At 42.8% G+C, this 18,620-nt stretch overlaps 1 protein-coding gene across 3 annotated transcripts; it reads left to right on the top strand.

The window, feature by feature from the left end:
- The first annotated feature begins 677 nt into the window (after positions 1-677).
- On the top strand, positions 678-17,195 carry nrf1 (nuclear respiratory factor 1). Of its 3 annotated transcripts, none has more exons than XM_023429190.2 (12): positions 678-799; positions 2,724-2,835; positions 3,014-3,158; positions 3,661-3,775; positions 3,927-4,053; positions 4,288-4,428; positions 7,608-7,766; positions 8,148-8,363; positions 8,484-8,582; positions 8,954-9,111; positions 12,070-12,191; positions 15,981-17,195. In XM_023429190.2, the coding sequence occupies exons 2-12, from the start codon at positions 2,767-2,769 to the stop codon at positions 16,139-16,141; spliced, it is 1,512 nt and encodes a 503-aa protein (XP_023284958.1). In that variant the 5' UTR covers positions 678-799; positions 2,724-2,766; the 3' UTR covers positions 16,142-17,195. The 3 variants fall into 3 exon arrangements, with proteins under 3 accessions (XP_023284958.1, XP_023284957.1, XP_087036220.1); XM_023429189.2 differs by having other exon boundaries at positions 2,724-2,844; XM_087180094.1 differs by lacking the exons at positions 12,070-12,191; positions 15,981-17,195 and adding an exon at positions 9,846-10,708 and having other exon boundaries at positions 2,724-2,844.
- The last annotated feature ends 1,425 nt before the right edge of the window (positions 17,196-18,620 follow it).

The raw sequence follows: 18,620 nt of genomic DNA, 5'->3' as shown, positions 1-18,620 counted from the left end.
CTTTTTACAGTGTCTGAATAAACCGATATGGATTCATTAGAACGGGCGGTGATTTGAAAGTTGAAATTTTATGATAACCAAGTTTCCTGGATGTGTGAATGAAGTGAGGTTAGTGAAAACATGGAAATGTTGGTAACGCAATGTATTTAATTTGTCACATGTATAGGCTATTACCTGTTTAATATGTTTAGGGCATTACACAAAACACATTGAATCCGTTTTGTGTATGTAATGAGCAATACAAATAAACCCGCTTTGGCTTGGCTTACTTTTATTTGTGGATCACATTCAACTGTTGCACTGTTGTAACCCTTATGCATTTTATCCATATTCTACTGGTTTGCAAAAACCGAAAATACGTTTGAGTTTGATCATACTCAGTATAACTTGAATTGCTGCTCTAAAAGATTTAGAAGACATGACAAATACACAAGCAGAAGAATTAAAATACAGTATACTTCAGTTTTATTTCTTTGTTCACTAATGCACACTTTTGGCCATTCACCTATAGCACAACCCAGAGATGTGTCATCATCATATCATAGATTTTTTCATTTTAATGAAACCAAACAAATGAAACCGTGTTTTTAGTGTTGTACGATCATGTAAGATCAACTATATGACTGTGACTGTGGCAATGAGAAACTCAGGAGGGGCTCCTGAAGGCATCACTAGTGCAGATCAGAGTTGTGTGCGGTCTGTTCGTTGTGTTTGCTGCTGGCTCCCCTCTGTCCTCCATTAGAGCTCGGCTCCATCCCCGCTGTACGGCGCAGGCCCGAAGTAGCGCAGCCGCTCTGAGGTTAGTGCCCTACCGCGCAATCTCCATCTATTTCAGCCCCGGCGCAGCCGCATCATCGAACCCGGCAGCGTTGGGGTGAAAGATGCAGATTGTTTAGATGTTGACTGGAGCAGGATTGTGATGCATATGTGACTTTTTTGCGGGGAATCATGATGTAGGCGCGTTATCGACAACAAGCTCAGATAGAGTAGAATAGCTGTGGTTGAGACACAGGCCGCTGGGCCTGTTGTAGCGCTCTGTTTTGTTTCATATTGCGCGGGTTTCGTGCTGGCTGCTGCGCTCCTAACGTTTCCTTTCACTGCACACTGAATTAATTCATACTCCGTGCTCGATCATCAAAAAATCGTCTCCTCTTCTCGATCACAGCTAATGTCCATTCATATGACCAAAACTGCAGCGCCAAATGGTTAGCTAGCTAGCTAATTAGCCAAATGTAGGACATTGCTAGCTTAGCTCGGTTGGGCAGTCGTTGTCAACCAACCGGCAAGTCGGCTAACAGTAGAGCACTGTAACGCTTTAGCAATAACAATATCTGTACAACACAGGCAGTTACAGTTACCTACTGTGTGCTGAGGAGAAATGGCCTTATTCCTGATCATAGATCAGATTATATATCAACGTTATTTAGTTGTGCACCGATTCGTTCATCTGCCCATTGATCCTATCTGCAGCTACAGTTTATGTACTGTAGTTCAGACAGGGGATATTAGATGCAAATATACATGTCTGGCTGTTTTTAATGACAGAATTTTGTCTCCTTATGTTTTGTCATGTTTTTATTTGTTGGTATCAATGTTCCTGTTATAAGTCTCTTATAAGAGAAAGTAATCATGTACTGAACACACCTGTTTAAAGACATATTTCCGTAAATCATCTGCCCACTGTGAAGTAAGTGAACAAGTTATCCCCATTAAACTGCCTCAGTGGCTCATTTCATTCAAAAAACAGGTCCCCAGTGACCATATATCGATTGAGTCATGGATTTCTAAGTAAACAAAGCATATTGTGTGTGTACGTTTTCAAGTGTTTTGTTAAACCTCATTTGAATGATTGATTTTCAACCCTCCACCAGGCTGTAATATCACTCCACTCCACACGTGTGCAGTTCACCAATGAATCTGACACTGACTGTCTCACACCGTGACAGCATCTAAACTTTTCACTATCAGAAATTTCCTTTCAGTCGCCTGTATTTGAAACTATGGTATGAATGTGACTACTGCTAGGCAAGATATATTGTTGTGTTGCAATATAGATGTGTTGATGCATGTGTTGCATATTCATCCCATGTAAGACCTATTATTCAACACATAATAAACAGGACAATAAATCAATTTTTTCATGCTTTGATTAAAGTAATGTCTTTCCAAATGAAAGTAATGGTTGATACAACGTGAAGCCCCCTAGAGGCAGAGCAGCAGTGGTGCAATCAATGCAGTCAGACAAGAAGCACAAAGACGTCTGCAGGCTCGGTTTTACATTTTTGATATACACATTTTTTGGCCGGTAGTAAAGAGACTTGTGCACATATGTACTAAAGTCTACTGTGAAAATAAATGATGATGGTGGCAACTGTGCATGGTGACAGGTTTGCCTTACATTGCTTGCATTCATTGTCTTGTCATTATGTCAAGCTAGATACTTTATTTTAAATCATAAGCCTGAGTTTGTAGCATAGTTATGCTGTCATATAATTACATCCTACAACATAAATAATAGGAGGAGGACAAATGGGTAGTTTTATTATTGTGTGTATGCAGTAATATGTATCTGCTAAACTGTACATATATAATCAATAGTTCTGTGCTATTATAAAGAATAGATGGAATTCACATAGGCACCATATGGGGGTAAAACGATTCCTATCATTAACTTATGCTGCATCACTCTTTTTCCTTTCCTTTTTTTCTCTTTTCTCTTTCAGTCATTGTACTGTTAATCTAGCTGTGTAGACCAGGTGGCCGGTAATGGAGGAGCACACAGTTCACCAGACAGAACACATGACCACCATCGAGGCCAGCGCCGTCAGCCAACAGGTCCAGCAGGTGCACTTAGATGCATAGTAATTAAATAGTAGAAACCAGAGGGGCAATCATTATTCTTATCACAAGTTCAGTTATTTGCAGGATGTCTGAACTATTTTACCAACCAGATGGATCTGTAGGCTGAACCAGAGATTTAAACCAATTTTACCTGCTTCTTTACTGTGTATAGGTACATGTGGCCACCTTTACTGAAACATCCATGATGAGTGCTGAGGAAGACTCAACGTCCTCGCCGGATGATGATCCTTATGACGACACAGACATCCTCAACTCGGCTGGCACGGATGAGGTCACCGCCCACCTGGCTGCTGCAGGTAAGTCTAAGCTCTGTCCAGCAGGGAGAAACAGGACAAAGACAGTCAGCTACACAAAACAAACCAGACCATGTTTTTTTTTTTGTTTTGTTTTTTAGCATCTCTGATGGATTCTACTGATTCAGTAAAACACTCATGGCATCTTGATTTCAGTGTAATGTTTTTAAGTGAACAGCAGGTGGTGCCAGTGCACTGTTTTGCAGAGGCACTCTAATATGTTCCCTCCTGTCCAGCTCCTGACAACACTTGTTTGTCTTTTGACTTTTTGAGTTGACATGGTGCCAAATGGTGCTAGTGAGCTGCAATTGCAACCCAGCTCCATGTTAATCCTCACTATAATCCTTTTCAATAGAGAATGTCAAAATCAAACCAAAAGCGAAGAATAACAACACGCACATAAGCCATACGTTTAAGAAAATTGTTGCATAACTGCAGTCATACACAACATACATGACCTGTCTGTTTTACCTATACACAAGCTTGTTCTTTCTTCTTTTCTCAGGGCCAGTAGGCATGGCAGCTGCTGCTGCCGTGGCAACAGGTAAGAAAAGAAAGAGGCCTCACATCTTTGAATCCAACCCCTCCATCCGCAAGAGGCAGCAGACCCGTCTGCTCAGGTGAGCTTTACACACCAACAAAACCATCCCTTCCTAATCTCTCTGCCATGGATTGTCCTTCAACAGCTACAGTGCCAAAAATGTCACTTTTGGCATTGTACTTGTTGCTTTTATTCTGAGGCAGATAATAAATGCCGGCGTATGCTTACAGGAAACTAAGAGCCACACTGGATGAGTACACCACCAGAGTGGGCCAGCAGGCCATAGTGCTGTGTATTTCTCCCTCCAAACCCAACCCAGTGTTCAAGGTGTTTGGTGCTGCTCCTCTGGAGAATGTGGTGAGTGTTATAACATTTACCAACAGCATAAAGGAAACAATATATTTGATTTTTAATGATATAAAACAATAGAAGGCAAGATTTTTATTAGCAAATGTCTGGTATTTTTACCTGATGATTAAATGATCATCCAAAATGGAGTCAGTTCATTTTCTGTTGATTGAGCTGATAATTAGCAAAAAGTTCCAGCCCTAAACTGAAACCCTGTGCCGCAACTGTCTCTCTATTGTCTAGGTGAGAAAGTATAAGAGCATGATGTTGGAGGATCTGGAGAACGCCCTGGCTGAACATGCCCCTGCAGGTGGAGAGCTGGCCTCAGAGCTGCCCCCCCTCACCATTGATGGCATCCCTGTCTCTGTGGACAAGATGACCCAGGTCAGGCTCAGTACTCTCTCTGCTCATCTGGTGTGGTTCAACCCTCTCGAGTGAAACAATCTCATATATCAAGCAGTATACAGCTGCTCCCTTTGACAAAGCCACACATTCGTCTCTCTTTTGGTGTCTGAGATGTAAATGCAACGTCGGTGTGCCCAGCAGGGGGCACCAGTTGGCAACAAATCAGGTTCACAGACTGTTTTATGTCTGTTGTGAGCAAGAACTCAGCTAGCTATAAGCATCAAGGTCAGACACTCATTTGTAGTTGTTTTCGCATGTCCATCGGATGAGTTTGATTCATGCATTGTAATTCAGCCATACAGTATACCTGAAGCACTGCTGGGCTGCATCTGAAAACAAGCAAAGCCTCATCTCTCTGTAGACAGGCTGCGGTAGCAGTGAGCAGTGAGAGGAGGTGCAGAATAGACTGCTCCTGGTAGGCCTTTCACTGCATTAGCACCACTCGCAGCCTGAGTCCTCTCTTCACCCAAGGGATCCTGGCTTGTTTACTCTGCTATCCCAGTGCTGCTGACGCATTCTCTGGATCATTGTCAGAGTAGCCAGCATGACAGTGGCCCTCAGAGACGGTCCTCAACCCCGGGAGCCGATCCCAGCCAATCCCAGGGCCGGATGAGTCCTCGGAGGGCAGGTGTTAGTTGGTGCTTGTTTTTCTGGAGGTTGTAGGATGAGATTATCATGAGTAACCTGTTGCCTCACTCAGCTTCGCCAAGCCAGGTGGAACAGTGTGGGCGGGTGTTTTCAGAGATATATGTGTGCCATGTGTTGGAGACAGGATGTTGTCCAGTCCCTCTGGGAAAGGTTGATGAACCTTGGAAGTGGAGAGCATGAATATGAGAGATCTGCAATGACAGGGAGCTAATTCACACTTAGTTTTCCTGTTCAATATTGGGAAGACCCTATTGTCTTCTATATAGACATCTGCAGCAGGTTTTGTGCAGCTGAAGAAATCCCAAGTGAGGTTTAGTGACGCAGGCAGAGGCCCTGGCCAGTCCAATATGTGGAGCATCTGTAGCAGGTGATCCTGGGACTAGCCTGAGCCCATAATTACCCCCTAGCCTTGTTAGGGCAAGGGACCCGGCAACATAGCCACCTTCCTAAATGCTGATTGGACCATTGCTTGGAGGATTAGGATTGGGGGGTGGGGTGGTGGGTGCCAAGACAACATGCCACTTAACTCACTAGCCACTGTAATTAGGCCATCTGGCCTTGCAAACATGCACCCACATACATCCACACCAGCCACAGGTGGAAATGCAAAAACCTTTTGGCTACCAAGTCCTTTTTTCCTGGGCCAGTCCAAGTTGTCAGCTCAGTGTTGTGCTGAAGACTGGATGTAGTCTTTGTATTTCCAAAGCTGTTGTGATAAAGTATCGACCGTCCATTTTCTTTCAAGACCCATTTTGTCATATCTCTTGCACTGAGGAACTATGTATTGGTGGTTTGTGAGTTTAAAGGGGGAGGGGGGAGGGATTTATTTCATCCGGAACCAAATTTAGCCTGTGATGTCAAGGCAGGCAGACGCTGCAGTGCCTCATTGTGCAATATAATCCCTCGGTGATGCTTGCATATTACCAGGACACTGAGGACATTGGCACTAAGCCCCACCCCAGCCTGTCATTGAGTGTGAGTGTGTGCCTTGTCCTGGAAGTGTTGATGTGATGGTGAGGGGATGTGCATGCTACTCGCTACTGCACCTAAAGCATGTATGCTGGTGGTTGATCAATAGCAAGCAAATCTGATTAGCTCAAGACACACATGACACAAGGACTCAAAAGCAATTCAATACAAGGTATATCAGGTCTATGGCACCTCTCTTTGGGTTATCTGGCTTCATTAAACCTACAATCCGTTGCTAGTGTATCAGATGGAACTAGCTTAAACTAGTTCACCCCATTTATTTCACGAGGATAGACTAAATATTAGACCCCTACAAATTGTTGCAAACTACATCCTCCAGGTGTCCTAAAGGTGAATCATCACCTCTCCAACAGTTTCCAAAAACCAAACTATATAACCTGAATGTAGAAGGGATTAATTATACAGATTTTATATTAGCTTTAGTTTTAGCTAGACTTCTCCTTTTCCTAATAAACTGGCAACTGAGTAGTTCTCCTGAATCAACTGATTGAAAGTAACTGCTAACTGGTTAAACCTGGTTTGTTTGTAAAAAATCTTCAAAGATTAATAAAGTCAGATGAATAAACCTTTTCACCTATATAATGTATTGGCAGTTTTGTCTTGATAAGTAACAAAAAACTGCAGCAGAGAAACACCTAAAATATGTTCAGTACCTGCACCTATCTTAGTCACAATTATTTAACAAAACCAAAATAATTTATAAACTCCATCAGCAGGTCTCCCTTGATTAATTCACTCATTTGAAATAACTGAAAAGTAACAACCCCACTGTACCTCTGCGATCTACATGTTGAGTGCTGGTCTCAGAACTCCAGGACAAAGCAATCAGCCCACCATTAGAGGACCTTTTTTTAGTTCTAACGACCTGCACTAAAAAGAGGCTTGGTTCCTTTAGTTGTTTGTGAATACAGTCAAATATAATGGACAAGCATTCACTGATAGAGTCAGATGCAGCCACAGTAATGAAATAATAACACCAGTCTCTGCACAAGTCCATAAAATACCACACGTCATGAGTGATCAAAGTTAATCTAATGTTTTTGTTTGACATTGATTTTCTTTTCAACAATATTGAAACGTTTCTCCTTATTAATACCTATGCTGAGTGTACTGGAGCCTTTGCTGGGACATGTTGACTGCTGGACTGTGGTGGATCAACCCTGATGGTTCCCATGGTGTCTGTCTGACACATCAGGCTGGAGCCACAGCCATAGATTGGTCTGTTAATAAACATGAGCGCATTGTTCTCCTTTTAGAAAGCCTGTTTCTATTTGCAGGCCATGACCACTTCAGCACCCGGCAGCAGGTACCGGATCAATACCTGCCTCCTGCTGCCTGCCTCAAGGGCGTGTGTGTGTGTGTGTGTGTGTGTGTGTGTGTGTGTGTGTGTGTGTGTGTGTGTGTGTGTGTGTGAGAGTGTGAGTGTGAGTGAGACAGAGACAGAGACACTGCAGCTCTCCACTTTGGAGTTTTGGTGTCTGTATCATGTCTTTTCTCTGTGTACTTGTCCTCTGCTTCAGGCCCAGCTGCGAGCGTTCATCCCTGAGATGCTGAAGTATTCAACAGGCCGAGGGAAGCCTGGCTGGGGTAAGGAGAGCTGCAAGCCAGTGTGGTGGCCTGAGGATATCCCTTGGGCCAATGTCCGCAGTGACGTCCGCACAGAGGAGCAGAAACAGAGGGTGAGAAAAAAAAAAAAACTGGTGTAATGATGTCATACTTTGTTGATCGCTGCAGGGAAAGTCTCAATCTCTACACTATACAGTGGCGGTAAAATAGTTATTAAGCATTTTCGAAGAGCTGCCATGTCTGTTTTTGTAGATTAGGAACCAAGGTGGCACTAAACTACACAGAAGCCTGATTTTGCTTTTAAAACAGCGTTTTTCATCCCATTCTCTCTGTATTAAAAGGTATCTGATGAATTGGAATCTATATATGTTTTCTCTCTTGGCCATGAGTTACCTGTGGGACAGCAGAAAATTTGCAATGAGGTGTTCAGTGTCAGCAGTCTTAAAATTAATATATAAAATTACACACATGAACTCATGTTTTTAATTCCCCAGGTGTCTTGGACGCAGGCGCTGCGGACCATCGTGAAGAACTGCTACAAGCAGCATGGCCGTGAGGATCTGTTGTATGCTTTTGAAGACCAGCAGGTAACCACGGCAACAACCACCCAGCACCACCTGGCCACAGCACAGAGCATCGCTCACCTTGTGCCCTCACAAACTGTGGTACAGACCATCAACAACCCTGATGGAACAGTCTCGCTCATTCAGGTGCATTTTTTCTCTTGATGATTGCTCATTATACATTATAGTAGCATAGCTTTCTCAAATTCAAATCTTTCTTAGTTTTTCTAAAGTTTAATGTGTGAATTTTGTGACTGCATCTCTCAGGTTGGCACAGGACATACAGTTGCCACTTTGGCAGATGCCTCAGAGCTGCCTGGTGTGACGGTGGCACAGGTTAACTACTCCACTGTGACTGATGGAGAGGTAACAGCCACATGCACTCACACACACCTCTAACTTTTTTATACATAACCACAGTATGAAACATGGTAGTGTGTACACATCCTGACTGTAGTGATGAACTCCAAATCAACTACTCCTTCATTTCCTAAAACGTGATAATTGATAGATGCAACACACAGATGCCTCGATGACAAAAACAAAGAATACTGCAGCAGATTAGATGCATTGATAAAGTGCCTTCTATGGGAGCTGTCCATTCAGCACCACACAATCAAAACACAAGCCTGAAGCGCCAACAATCCAGTAACAGCAGTTTTTGGCTATTGGTCTTTATGACCCCATTGCTGATGCTCAAATATTTTTTGGCATGAAACTGTATTATTTCTCTCCAGGTGGAGCAGAACTGGGCCACCCTCCAGAGCGGGGAGATGACAATCCAAACCACTCAAGCGTCAGAGGCCACGCAGGCAGTAGCCTCCCTGGCTGAAGCTGCGGTCGCTGCCAGTCAGGAGATGCAATCCGGAGCCACTGTCACAATGGCTCTCAACAGGTGATACTGAGAGGATTTAATATTATAGTTGCCAGTTTTGTGGACGGGGAACAGGGCTTTCAAAGTCACAAGTAAACAGCGTTTTGATGAAAGTATAACACAGCGCTTTAGCGCTGGCTTCCCAGAGGAAGGCAACATGAGAAAAAAGGTTCAAGCAGTGGCATGGCGTCAGGACAAACGAGACAAGCAGTTCTAGACCAATAAAAGCTGAAAATAAAGACCAATTAGATCAATACCGAAGTGAAAGTGATATCTCTCCTTACAGCACTTGTGGCCGTAGCAGGCCATTGTCTCTCGAAGCTACGTTGACCACCAGCTGTCGCAGCTATCATTTCTGTTATTCACGTGGACGTGGACACGGTCATGTCCCATTGACAAAGGCTGGGGCTTGTCAAGCAGAGCGGAGAGGTGACTAACTATAGCTAGCCACAGACAAGTGTCAACTGCCCTTGACTCAGTTAAGATACACATGCACAGATGCTTGTGGAAACTGTACTTGCATATAGGAAAGTTCATTCAACAAGTCTTTTAAGTGGTAGAAATAGCAAGTAAATAACGCTGTGATTTATCATCTTAAATCAGTACAAGTTTCTCACTAAACATCTTGGAGCTCAGGCGTATTGTATATTTTGAAGATTACCTAGAAGGGATTTTCTTTTTAGACATTTCCCTCTATACTGTACATTTGGTATGTTTACTGTCAGTTCAAAGGAGTAATCCTAATACTTCTTCAGCCAGGAAGGAGTGCAGAAAGGTGAAGATGTCCAGGCAGAGTGCAACAAGATGCAGGAGAGAGACTCTCAGCACAGGAAAGTCAGGCAGACAGAACAGGCCTTGAGTTTAAGAGAGATTTGCTACTGCTACTGCTACATGAAAAGGTATTTTGTTGGTTCTTCGACTCTGCTGGCCTATCTGTAAATGTCACCGCACGCCACTGGGTTCCAACAGTAGGGCAAAGTTACATGGGAGAATTGGTGGAGAAGAGCTTTGTTCAAATCTAGGTCTACAATTAGTAAACCTTTTGAAGAATCCTAGTCCTCTTGAAGTAGACCCATCTCATGAATATTAATGAGTACATCAGTCTTATAGTAGACTTTACTTAACATCTATGACTAGTATCCTCAGGTCATTAATGTCCACAATTAAAAATGTGTAAATAGAGTAGAGACAGTGGTGGGTTTTGTGTTTAGCTTTCACTGACACAACCCTCATGGGTGTTCAGTCACTGGTGGCGGAAGACGAATCCATAATTGCACAGGAAGCTCTAACAACTGGACGAGAACGAGGACAACTGTCAGGGCAGGTCACCGGGGTCCCCTGGAGATCGTCAACTACCTCTGATCCTGGTTCAGCAGCTAATTAATTAGCCTGTAGCTTTTAGAGCGGCAGCGTGCAAAGGTGCTCAGCCATTAAATTGGTTGTTAGCCACATATTTCGACGTGCTAATGGCTCAGTATAATTTTGTTTATTAAAGAACACTAGAGCAGGTGCTAAATATGTGATTGCTGTGATAGTTGTGTTAGTAAAGCCAGTAATGGTTTGAAATACAATCACTCATAACCTGTAATGTAACACTGTGAGCAGTGAGTGGACAGTAAACTCTCATCTGTCATGAATCTCAACCATTTACTGTAATAAACTATGTACAGGTGTTGTTGTTGGGCTGTTTTCCTGAAGGGAATTCAGTCACACACAAACACACTTGTATTCAGATGGGACCTACAACAGGATCTTAAACTATGTCCCATGGAGGGCCAAGTGTCTGCAGGATCTGATTACAACACAAGAATACAGCAGCTTGGAAATCTCAGTGAATTAATGACATCGCTATGTATTCATGTTAGTTGGCTGTTACAATCTACAGACCTGTAGGCATTTATCAGCCTACAGTTTTGATTGTCATGATTCTCAGGCGAAGGTCTTACAGGCCTTTTTTAATTTGCTGAGATCATCAGCCAGACTCACCGAGATACTCAGCCAGCTCACTGAGATGCGAGCTGGTTTTTTCCCTGCAGTACTGTCAAGGCAATAATTTCAGATGTGTATGGGTATGTCCCATTGGGGCTTGTTACCTGTACCCACCTGAGTCCCCCCCCCCTTCCCCTCCCCTCCTCATCTTCCTTCCCCTCCCCTGCTGCTGTTTACCTGTGCTGAGCCACTCTGGGCTCTCTGCTCCACAGGCTCTGGAACATTTTGTCTCTGTTTTCCAGCTCCAGAGGGAGAGTAGAGCCTCTTTCTCTTGCTGCCTTTTCTGCTATAATGACACTGGCACCAAATATGACACCATACAGTGTGACAAAATTCATCAGACACGGTCGACTGCAATTAGTAAAGCTCTTCAATCCACTGCCCCGCTTCCAATTGCTTTGATTATTAAATGTGCAGACATGTAATGAAGTTGTTATATTTGTTGCACAGCAAGCCGTAGTGTGATGGCTGAAAGCATCCAGTTGGGTGTCATCCATATACAGCCACAGTGTGAATGCATCATTGCTGTCTTCTGTCTCTGTCTGTACTCTCACAGCTCCTCCTCCTTATCTGTCCGTCTGCATTTGTATCTCAGATGTGATTATGAACCAAGCTGTGAACAGTTCCATTAGTTCATAACGAAGCTGGTGTGGTAATAGGCTCGTGGTAAATCCACTGGATGAATCTGGTTAATAAAACTGCTTTGTTAGGCCCGCAGCACCTGGCGTTTAGGGAGATGTGACAGATTCTCCATAAGTCCAGACTAGAAAAGCCTCTTACAGCTCATACACTCCTACCTCTTCACCCCACATCACTCTAATAACCCTTGCCTTTGTGAAAACACTGTGTGTGTGTGTGTGTGTGTGTGTGTGTGTGTGTGTGTGTGTGTGTGTGTTTGTGTGTGTGTGTGTGTGTACGCATTTGCTGACATTTTCACATACTGTACACTATATCTGATGTGCTGTTCGTCTGTGTGTGTGTGTTTTGCAGTGAGGCAGCGGCCCATGCCGTAGCGACGTTGGCAGAGGCCACTCTACAAGGCGGAGGGCAGATTGTCCTGGCGGAGACGGCAGCTGCTGTTGGGGCACTAGCCGGGGTTCAGGATGCCACAGGTACATACTCATCCCTAATGTTATCATCAACACGACAAACACTGAGACAACATGCAAAATACACCTCATACAAATACACACGCCCTCTAGCATCACATACACTTTAAGGTCAATTTTGGCTTGAGATGATAATTTAATTGGGTGTCTCTGGTGTCTATGGAGGATTTTGTCAATAAAAGGCTTGGGGAGCCCTCCGAATTCATTTTTCTTTCATCAGTTGAACTAGTTTCTTCGTACTGGGATATCTGTTTTTTTTAGCTCATGTAGAAATTAACCAGCTGATAAATATGAAAATGACATAATGATTTTCGGTGACTCAAATGGTCACTCAAAAATACTGTATGTTAGAACCATTTGTACCAGACATTTTCTATTGTGACAAGTGGATATACAACAACATATTTTTGGCATCACATCTTTTCTAATTGGTACTTGTGTGTGTGTTCCCCAGCCAATGGCATTTCTAATTAGTCTCACCAACCATAAGCTTTCCTGCAGTAGCACTGCAGTGAGGCCTCTAAACTCCTACACTCTAATCTACTCTGTGCTGATGTGACAGATTGTGTGTTTTTGTGTGTGTGTCTTGTAGGAGCACTCCTTTCTTTTAATGAGGCGTTAGCTGCGTGACCCTGCCGTAAACCCTCCTCACATACATGCTGAATGCACTGCTGTGTGTGTGTGTGTGTGTGTGTGTGTGTGTGTGTGTGTGTGTGTGTGTGTGTGTGTCGGCTGGGACTGGACCAGTTTATAGTGACAGCCTCACACTCTTGTTGGAGAGCATTAGGAACAATTTTAAGCATATGTTCGGTCGATATCCTCAGGGCAGGATGCAGAGCTACTGCTTTTCAATGAGTAACATCAGGAGACACTGTGCTAATCTAATGATGATGTTGTTGTAAATTTCAGTATCCTATTGCACATGAATACAGATATACAGGTGAAACTAAGCACAACATACGTTAGATATTGAATCTTTTTCTAGCCTTGGCCTTCTCATTGTCGGCACACAGTGACATAAGACTTAACGCCTTTGTAATTAAGTGTAGCAAATGCTGGCTTAATAGCAATTCAATTCAGTTATTATTTTCCTTTCATTTTTAATTTGTTGCTGAAGCCTAATCAATTCAATTCAATCATTTCTTTTAGCAGACTGATGCTTTGTGTCACGGTTATTTATGATCAGTGTAATGATACAATAAATTAATTATTATACCCATATTCAAAGGTTTAGCTACACACACGTCTTGTCAAGCTGTCAATCTTGCCATCAGTATTTATCAGTGGGATAAATACGCACACACACTTATAGAGAAGGACACAGGTCCTGGGGCATCAGTAGGTCCCTCAGGGGCCCTCCTAAAGAGCTTTGATCCACTCCATTATCAGTCCATGGTCTAATCACTGCGCCAGCTGTCAGCACACAACCCCAGGTTCTATTGCTTGTCCCCACACACACACACACACACACACACACACACACACACACACACTATATCACTTATATCACTTTAAGCATCAGAATCTTCGCCTTCTCTAAATTCAGACATATGTACATCTCCTCCTCTTACTGTCCATACCCTCCATTAGTGGAATCAACAGCACACATGTGTTTAAGCACCAAAGCAGCTTTTTCTTAATAGTTTAGTAGTTTTACTTAATAGTTCAAATCACTGATTTGCAATTGACCTGTGGACATTTGAACAAGTTGCTCTAATAGTGTTGTGTGAAACACTGCTGACTGTTGCAGGCACAGTTGGTAAACATAGTTTCTTTGGATTGCTTGCATTCTCTTGAGGGAGAGCTTTGCTGTTGTTGTGTATTCTAGTTAAAAGGGGCAAGAACAGAAACCTAATAGGGTGTGAAGGTGGCAGAAAATTGATTCCGATACCTTCTGTGTTTCTGTTGGCTGAAAAATTTAGCTTGTCTATAAAATCAGGTGCGGCCAAGTGAAATTAAATTTCTTCATAGCAAGAAATGTCTCGATAAAACATTGAAATAAAAGATGGAATCTTACAAATTTAAATAAGAAAACCCTCTACAACATTGTGCAGATGCAAAAATATCTACAGTGTTCCAGTCTATATTTACACATTTGTACACTAATGTAAATTCAAGTTATTTAAATCTAACGTCTGCAGCCTTTGTTGTTTGACATCTTGCTTCCTGAGGGGTCATTTGGCTGCAATAGCTCTCTTCAACAACTAATGGAGCTGCCAAAGCCAGTCCTTCTCCCCACTATTGACCTTAGCTAATCAGAGTAGTGCTACACAGGAGTGGAGAGCACCGTTTGAAGTGCACTGGCCCAGACACCGCTGATTGGCTTGTGTAGCGACCCTTCACTGACACAGGCATGCAGGCACGCACACACACACACACACACACTGATACATACACATGGCCACACCAGGCACGGCCCTTAATGTCTTAGTAACCACGTTGGAGTGGCCGAGGGAGGCACCTCACTCAGTAGCTGTGCTGTGTCTGTACGTCACGGTGCCAGGCCACTGCCCTGTTCCCTAAGCTCTCCCCCGTAATCACAGCCAGCACAATTACCTGCATCAGTACAACTTAACCCTGTCACAAATCACCGGCGAGTGGGCTTAGCGAGAGCCCACAGTAAAGGACCAACAAATTGCCAGCCTGACAAAAGGGGTCTTATTTTATTTTGGGGGAAATTCAGATGAACAGTAACGACGATGCTCGGTTTGTTTGTTTTATACTCTTAAAACATTGTAGGGACTAAAATACATTTGAAAGCAGGCCATGACATGTCGCGTGCGAATCTGAAAGGATTCACGTGTGATGTGTATTTGGTGCGTTCAGTGTCCAGCTTCTTAGCTCACAGTAATGGAAGCCGGCATGAGCCACTGCCATCCCCTCCACTGACCTTCTTGCCTCCCTGTGACACTGTGACAGCTTGTAGGGTGGGGCAGAGGCCCACGTGACTGCAGCAATAATCCCCACAGGCAGAGACACACTCACAGCTGGGCCTGAGGGGGGGGGCAAGCTCGGGACGTTCAATCGGACCATTGTTCAGAAATGCCATCTCTGTAACATGGCTGCCTCCTGTCACACACAACTACCTGGACTGGACTGACTCCTGAGATGTCCTCTGAGCAAAGACTGAATTAGCAGTATTTCTTAGTACTGGGGGTGCAATAAATTATTATTTTCATTATTGATTAATCTGTTGATTGCTTTTATTAATTAACAGCATCAATTAGTGAAGGAAGCCACGTTACAATTTCCCAGATGTTTTCAGATCCCTTGTTTTCTCCACCGTCTAAAACCCAACTTAGCATTTTTCCCTGATTAACTGATTCTAATAAATAACTGTTCATATCAGCAGCTCGTCTGCATGGTCAGCTCATAGGATTTGAATAAGACAAAGATTTCCTGCCACAAAATACTGTCAATATTGTCACTTGAATGGGGAAGTGGTCTCAGACTTTAAGACGTGAAAGTCTGTTTCCAATCTCACAGCTTGGACTGTAACTAAAGGTCGTTATAATTGTCAGTTTATCTGTTTTTTTAATTCTTTTTATTTAACATTTTATCAATTAAATGGTGGGAAATCCATCAGAAGTTCTGTGAGCCCAAAGCAATTTCTTCAAACTGTAAAATGACATTGAAAAAAGAAAACGACAGGTCTTCACATTTGAACAAACTTTGGTCAGTAAATGACTAACTGTTAAAAATTTCAGAATTGTTGTCGATAGGTTAAAAATGAAATTTAATGACGCTGTTCCTGTGTGTCTAAAGTCAAAATGTCCCACTTCTTCTCCTCAGGTCTCGTCCAGATCCCTGTCAGCATGTACCAGACTGTAGTGACCAGCCTCGCACAGGGCAACCGGCCCGTCCAGGTTGCCATGGCACCTGTCGCCACGCGCATAGACAACACTGTCACTCTGGACGGCCAGGCGGTGGAGGTTGTGACCCTGGAGCAGTGACAATTAAGACCCTGGAAGGAGTAGAAGGCACTGAATGGCCACCTTGGAGATTTTTTTGTCCTACTGTTTTCCAAGACATCACGCTGTGTACAATGTCAAATATATTTTTAAATGTACATCCGCAGGGGAGGTAAAAGTGGGTTATCAATGCATTGTGTTTACTGTGTAAAAATATTGCTTTTGTTGGTGTAATAATTTTTTCCCATTTAGCTTAATGTTTTTTTGTTTTTTTGTTGTTGTTTTTTTTTAGCTCGGTGATGTTGAGTATAGTATTTATTTCTTTACAATTAACCTTAAAACAAAGATGAACCAAAAAGCCCGGGAAGGAAAAGCCACCACTGCTTCACCCAGAGTGTGTGAACTATCATTGTTTTGGATTTTCTGTATCGTCTATGTGCTTGACTCTTCTGTTTTTAGGATACATTTAAAATCCAGTGCCACAGTCAGAAACCACTCCTCTCTGTTTCCCATATCCTCGATCACTATTCTAAATTTCTCTCGATCCACCTCAGCTCGCCTGAAACTCTGAGCTGCAGACACTCCCAGACGTTTCTCTCACATTAGATGATGAATTATTATGTTGAAATACTGTCTTGTCGTGTGCTTTTTCCCTGTGACGTTTTACTGTTGCCCATGCACATGCCAAGATTTGTGAAGACTCAGGATATACATCAAGGTGTTTTTTACTGCTGGATTGCTGAGCTGACTTCTTGAAGCAGCCATTTTGTCTACCAAATCCATTTATTTACAGTGCATGGATAGGAGCACCCCTTGGTATATTATTTTTTAACATGAACTCCTTTGTATGTCACTTAGGACTTGGTGGTCTGCATCACTTTGTATATAACAGGAAGTTGGTCATACTTGGACAGGAGCTGCATTATTTGTGATGCAAATAAAGATTAAAAAAAGCATTTCTTTAAATCTTATAACAAAAACCATTGCTTGCCAAGAATCGACTGAGTTTGATGCAGCTGCAGTTGGTTCAACTGTCACCAAACGTGTATTTAAAGAAATAAAGTCCAATAGACTGGCTGCTCTTCACCATTCATAATGTTTCTCTTGTTTTTTCATCCAAAAAAATCTTAACCGTCAAGGAATACATGAATTGCATCATTAATCAATGTTTTGTGATGTGCCTAATCAAATGTGTTAAGGGTACCGTAACTAATTAATTTGGTTTCATATATTGCATATTTAATGTATGGCTCTCCCAATCCTTATCAACCCCCTATATGCAGCCATATACAGCAAAAAGGCTACTGTAAAATATCTGCTGAGTATCTTGAAAGAACAACTCAGACTTTTTACTCACTAGCTGGCAGAGATAGGAACAGCTACAGCGGTGAATGTAGAGCTTACATTTGACAGAACGACAAAAAAAATGACTACATGACAAATTGACTTGCGCCTAAGCCATCTGATATGAATGACTAGATGCCCGCTCCGAGCACGAATATCAAGAATCATGCTGTTAAAAAGTGTGTGATGTTTAACACAATCTAATCATTTCACCAGAGCAGAGAGAGTAAAACATGCAGGAAAATCACAAAGATTAAATATCTTCCAATTGTAACCACCTTGATGTTGCACAATTGTTAATGTTTGGCAGCTAAAACTGAAAGCTAAGTATCTTTGCTAATGTCATCAACCGTTGAATAATGTCTCCTTTTAACAAGCTCACTTGCACATGCAGCAACATAGTCACATCTACAACATTATAACAGCCCTTAAGATTGCAAAGGATTAATCATGGTCCGATGACTAAATGATTAATTTATTATTATAAATATGTCAAAAGTGGGATCAAAAGTTTAGGAAGAGCATGTAATGTTCCATCCTCAAGCTTTATCATGTGTTAGTCATGACTTAAAGCTTACCTGTGACTAATGACCTTATCCCACCTCTTCCATTATGGTAGAGGAAACACACACACACACACACACACAGCTTCATGTTTGTTTCAATGGTTACAACTATACAATGTTGTCTCCCCCGTTTTTGGGAATGCTACACTTCTCTTCATTTTCCAATGATAGAGTCGCCACAAAACCCAATAAGCCCCACACTCTCCTCTGCAGCTCCCCCACGTTCCCTGCCGTGACAGACAAGGCCATGATTACATCATAAGCTGCCCGAACCTCCTCTGCTTTAAAGCCTGGGATTTGCTAGCAGGGCCCTTCTGTTGCAGAGTAGGACAGCGAGAGAAGCGTTCAGGCCTTAATCTATCAGGCGTCAGTGTATATCCCGCTCTTCCTCCAGATTAATGCCGAACCAGGTTGCATTCACACAGATGGAAATATCCCTTTTTCCGTCTTGTTTTATGTTCTAGCCTACCTCTTGTCATTTTTAGATTGGACCCCTCGTGTGAGCAGTGCATGGTGTGGGTCTTTGTGGGCAGCAGAAAACATTATAACGTTTGTGTCATTGTAGGTGTGCGGCACGCATGCGCATCAAACTGTCACTGCAGATTAAAGAG

This window comes from Seriola lalandi, unplaced genomic scaffold, assembly GCF_002814215.2.
Source record: "Seriola lalandi dorsalis isolate HSWRI2012SDOR001 ecotype SW California unplaced genomic scaffold, Sedor1 jcf7180002054889, whole genome shotgun sequence".
NCBI lineage: Eukaryota > Metazoa > Chordata > Actinopteri > Carangiformes > Carangidae > Seriola > Seriola lalandi.
This window is presented reverse-complemented; position numbering and strand designations above follow the sequence as displayed.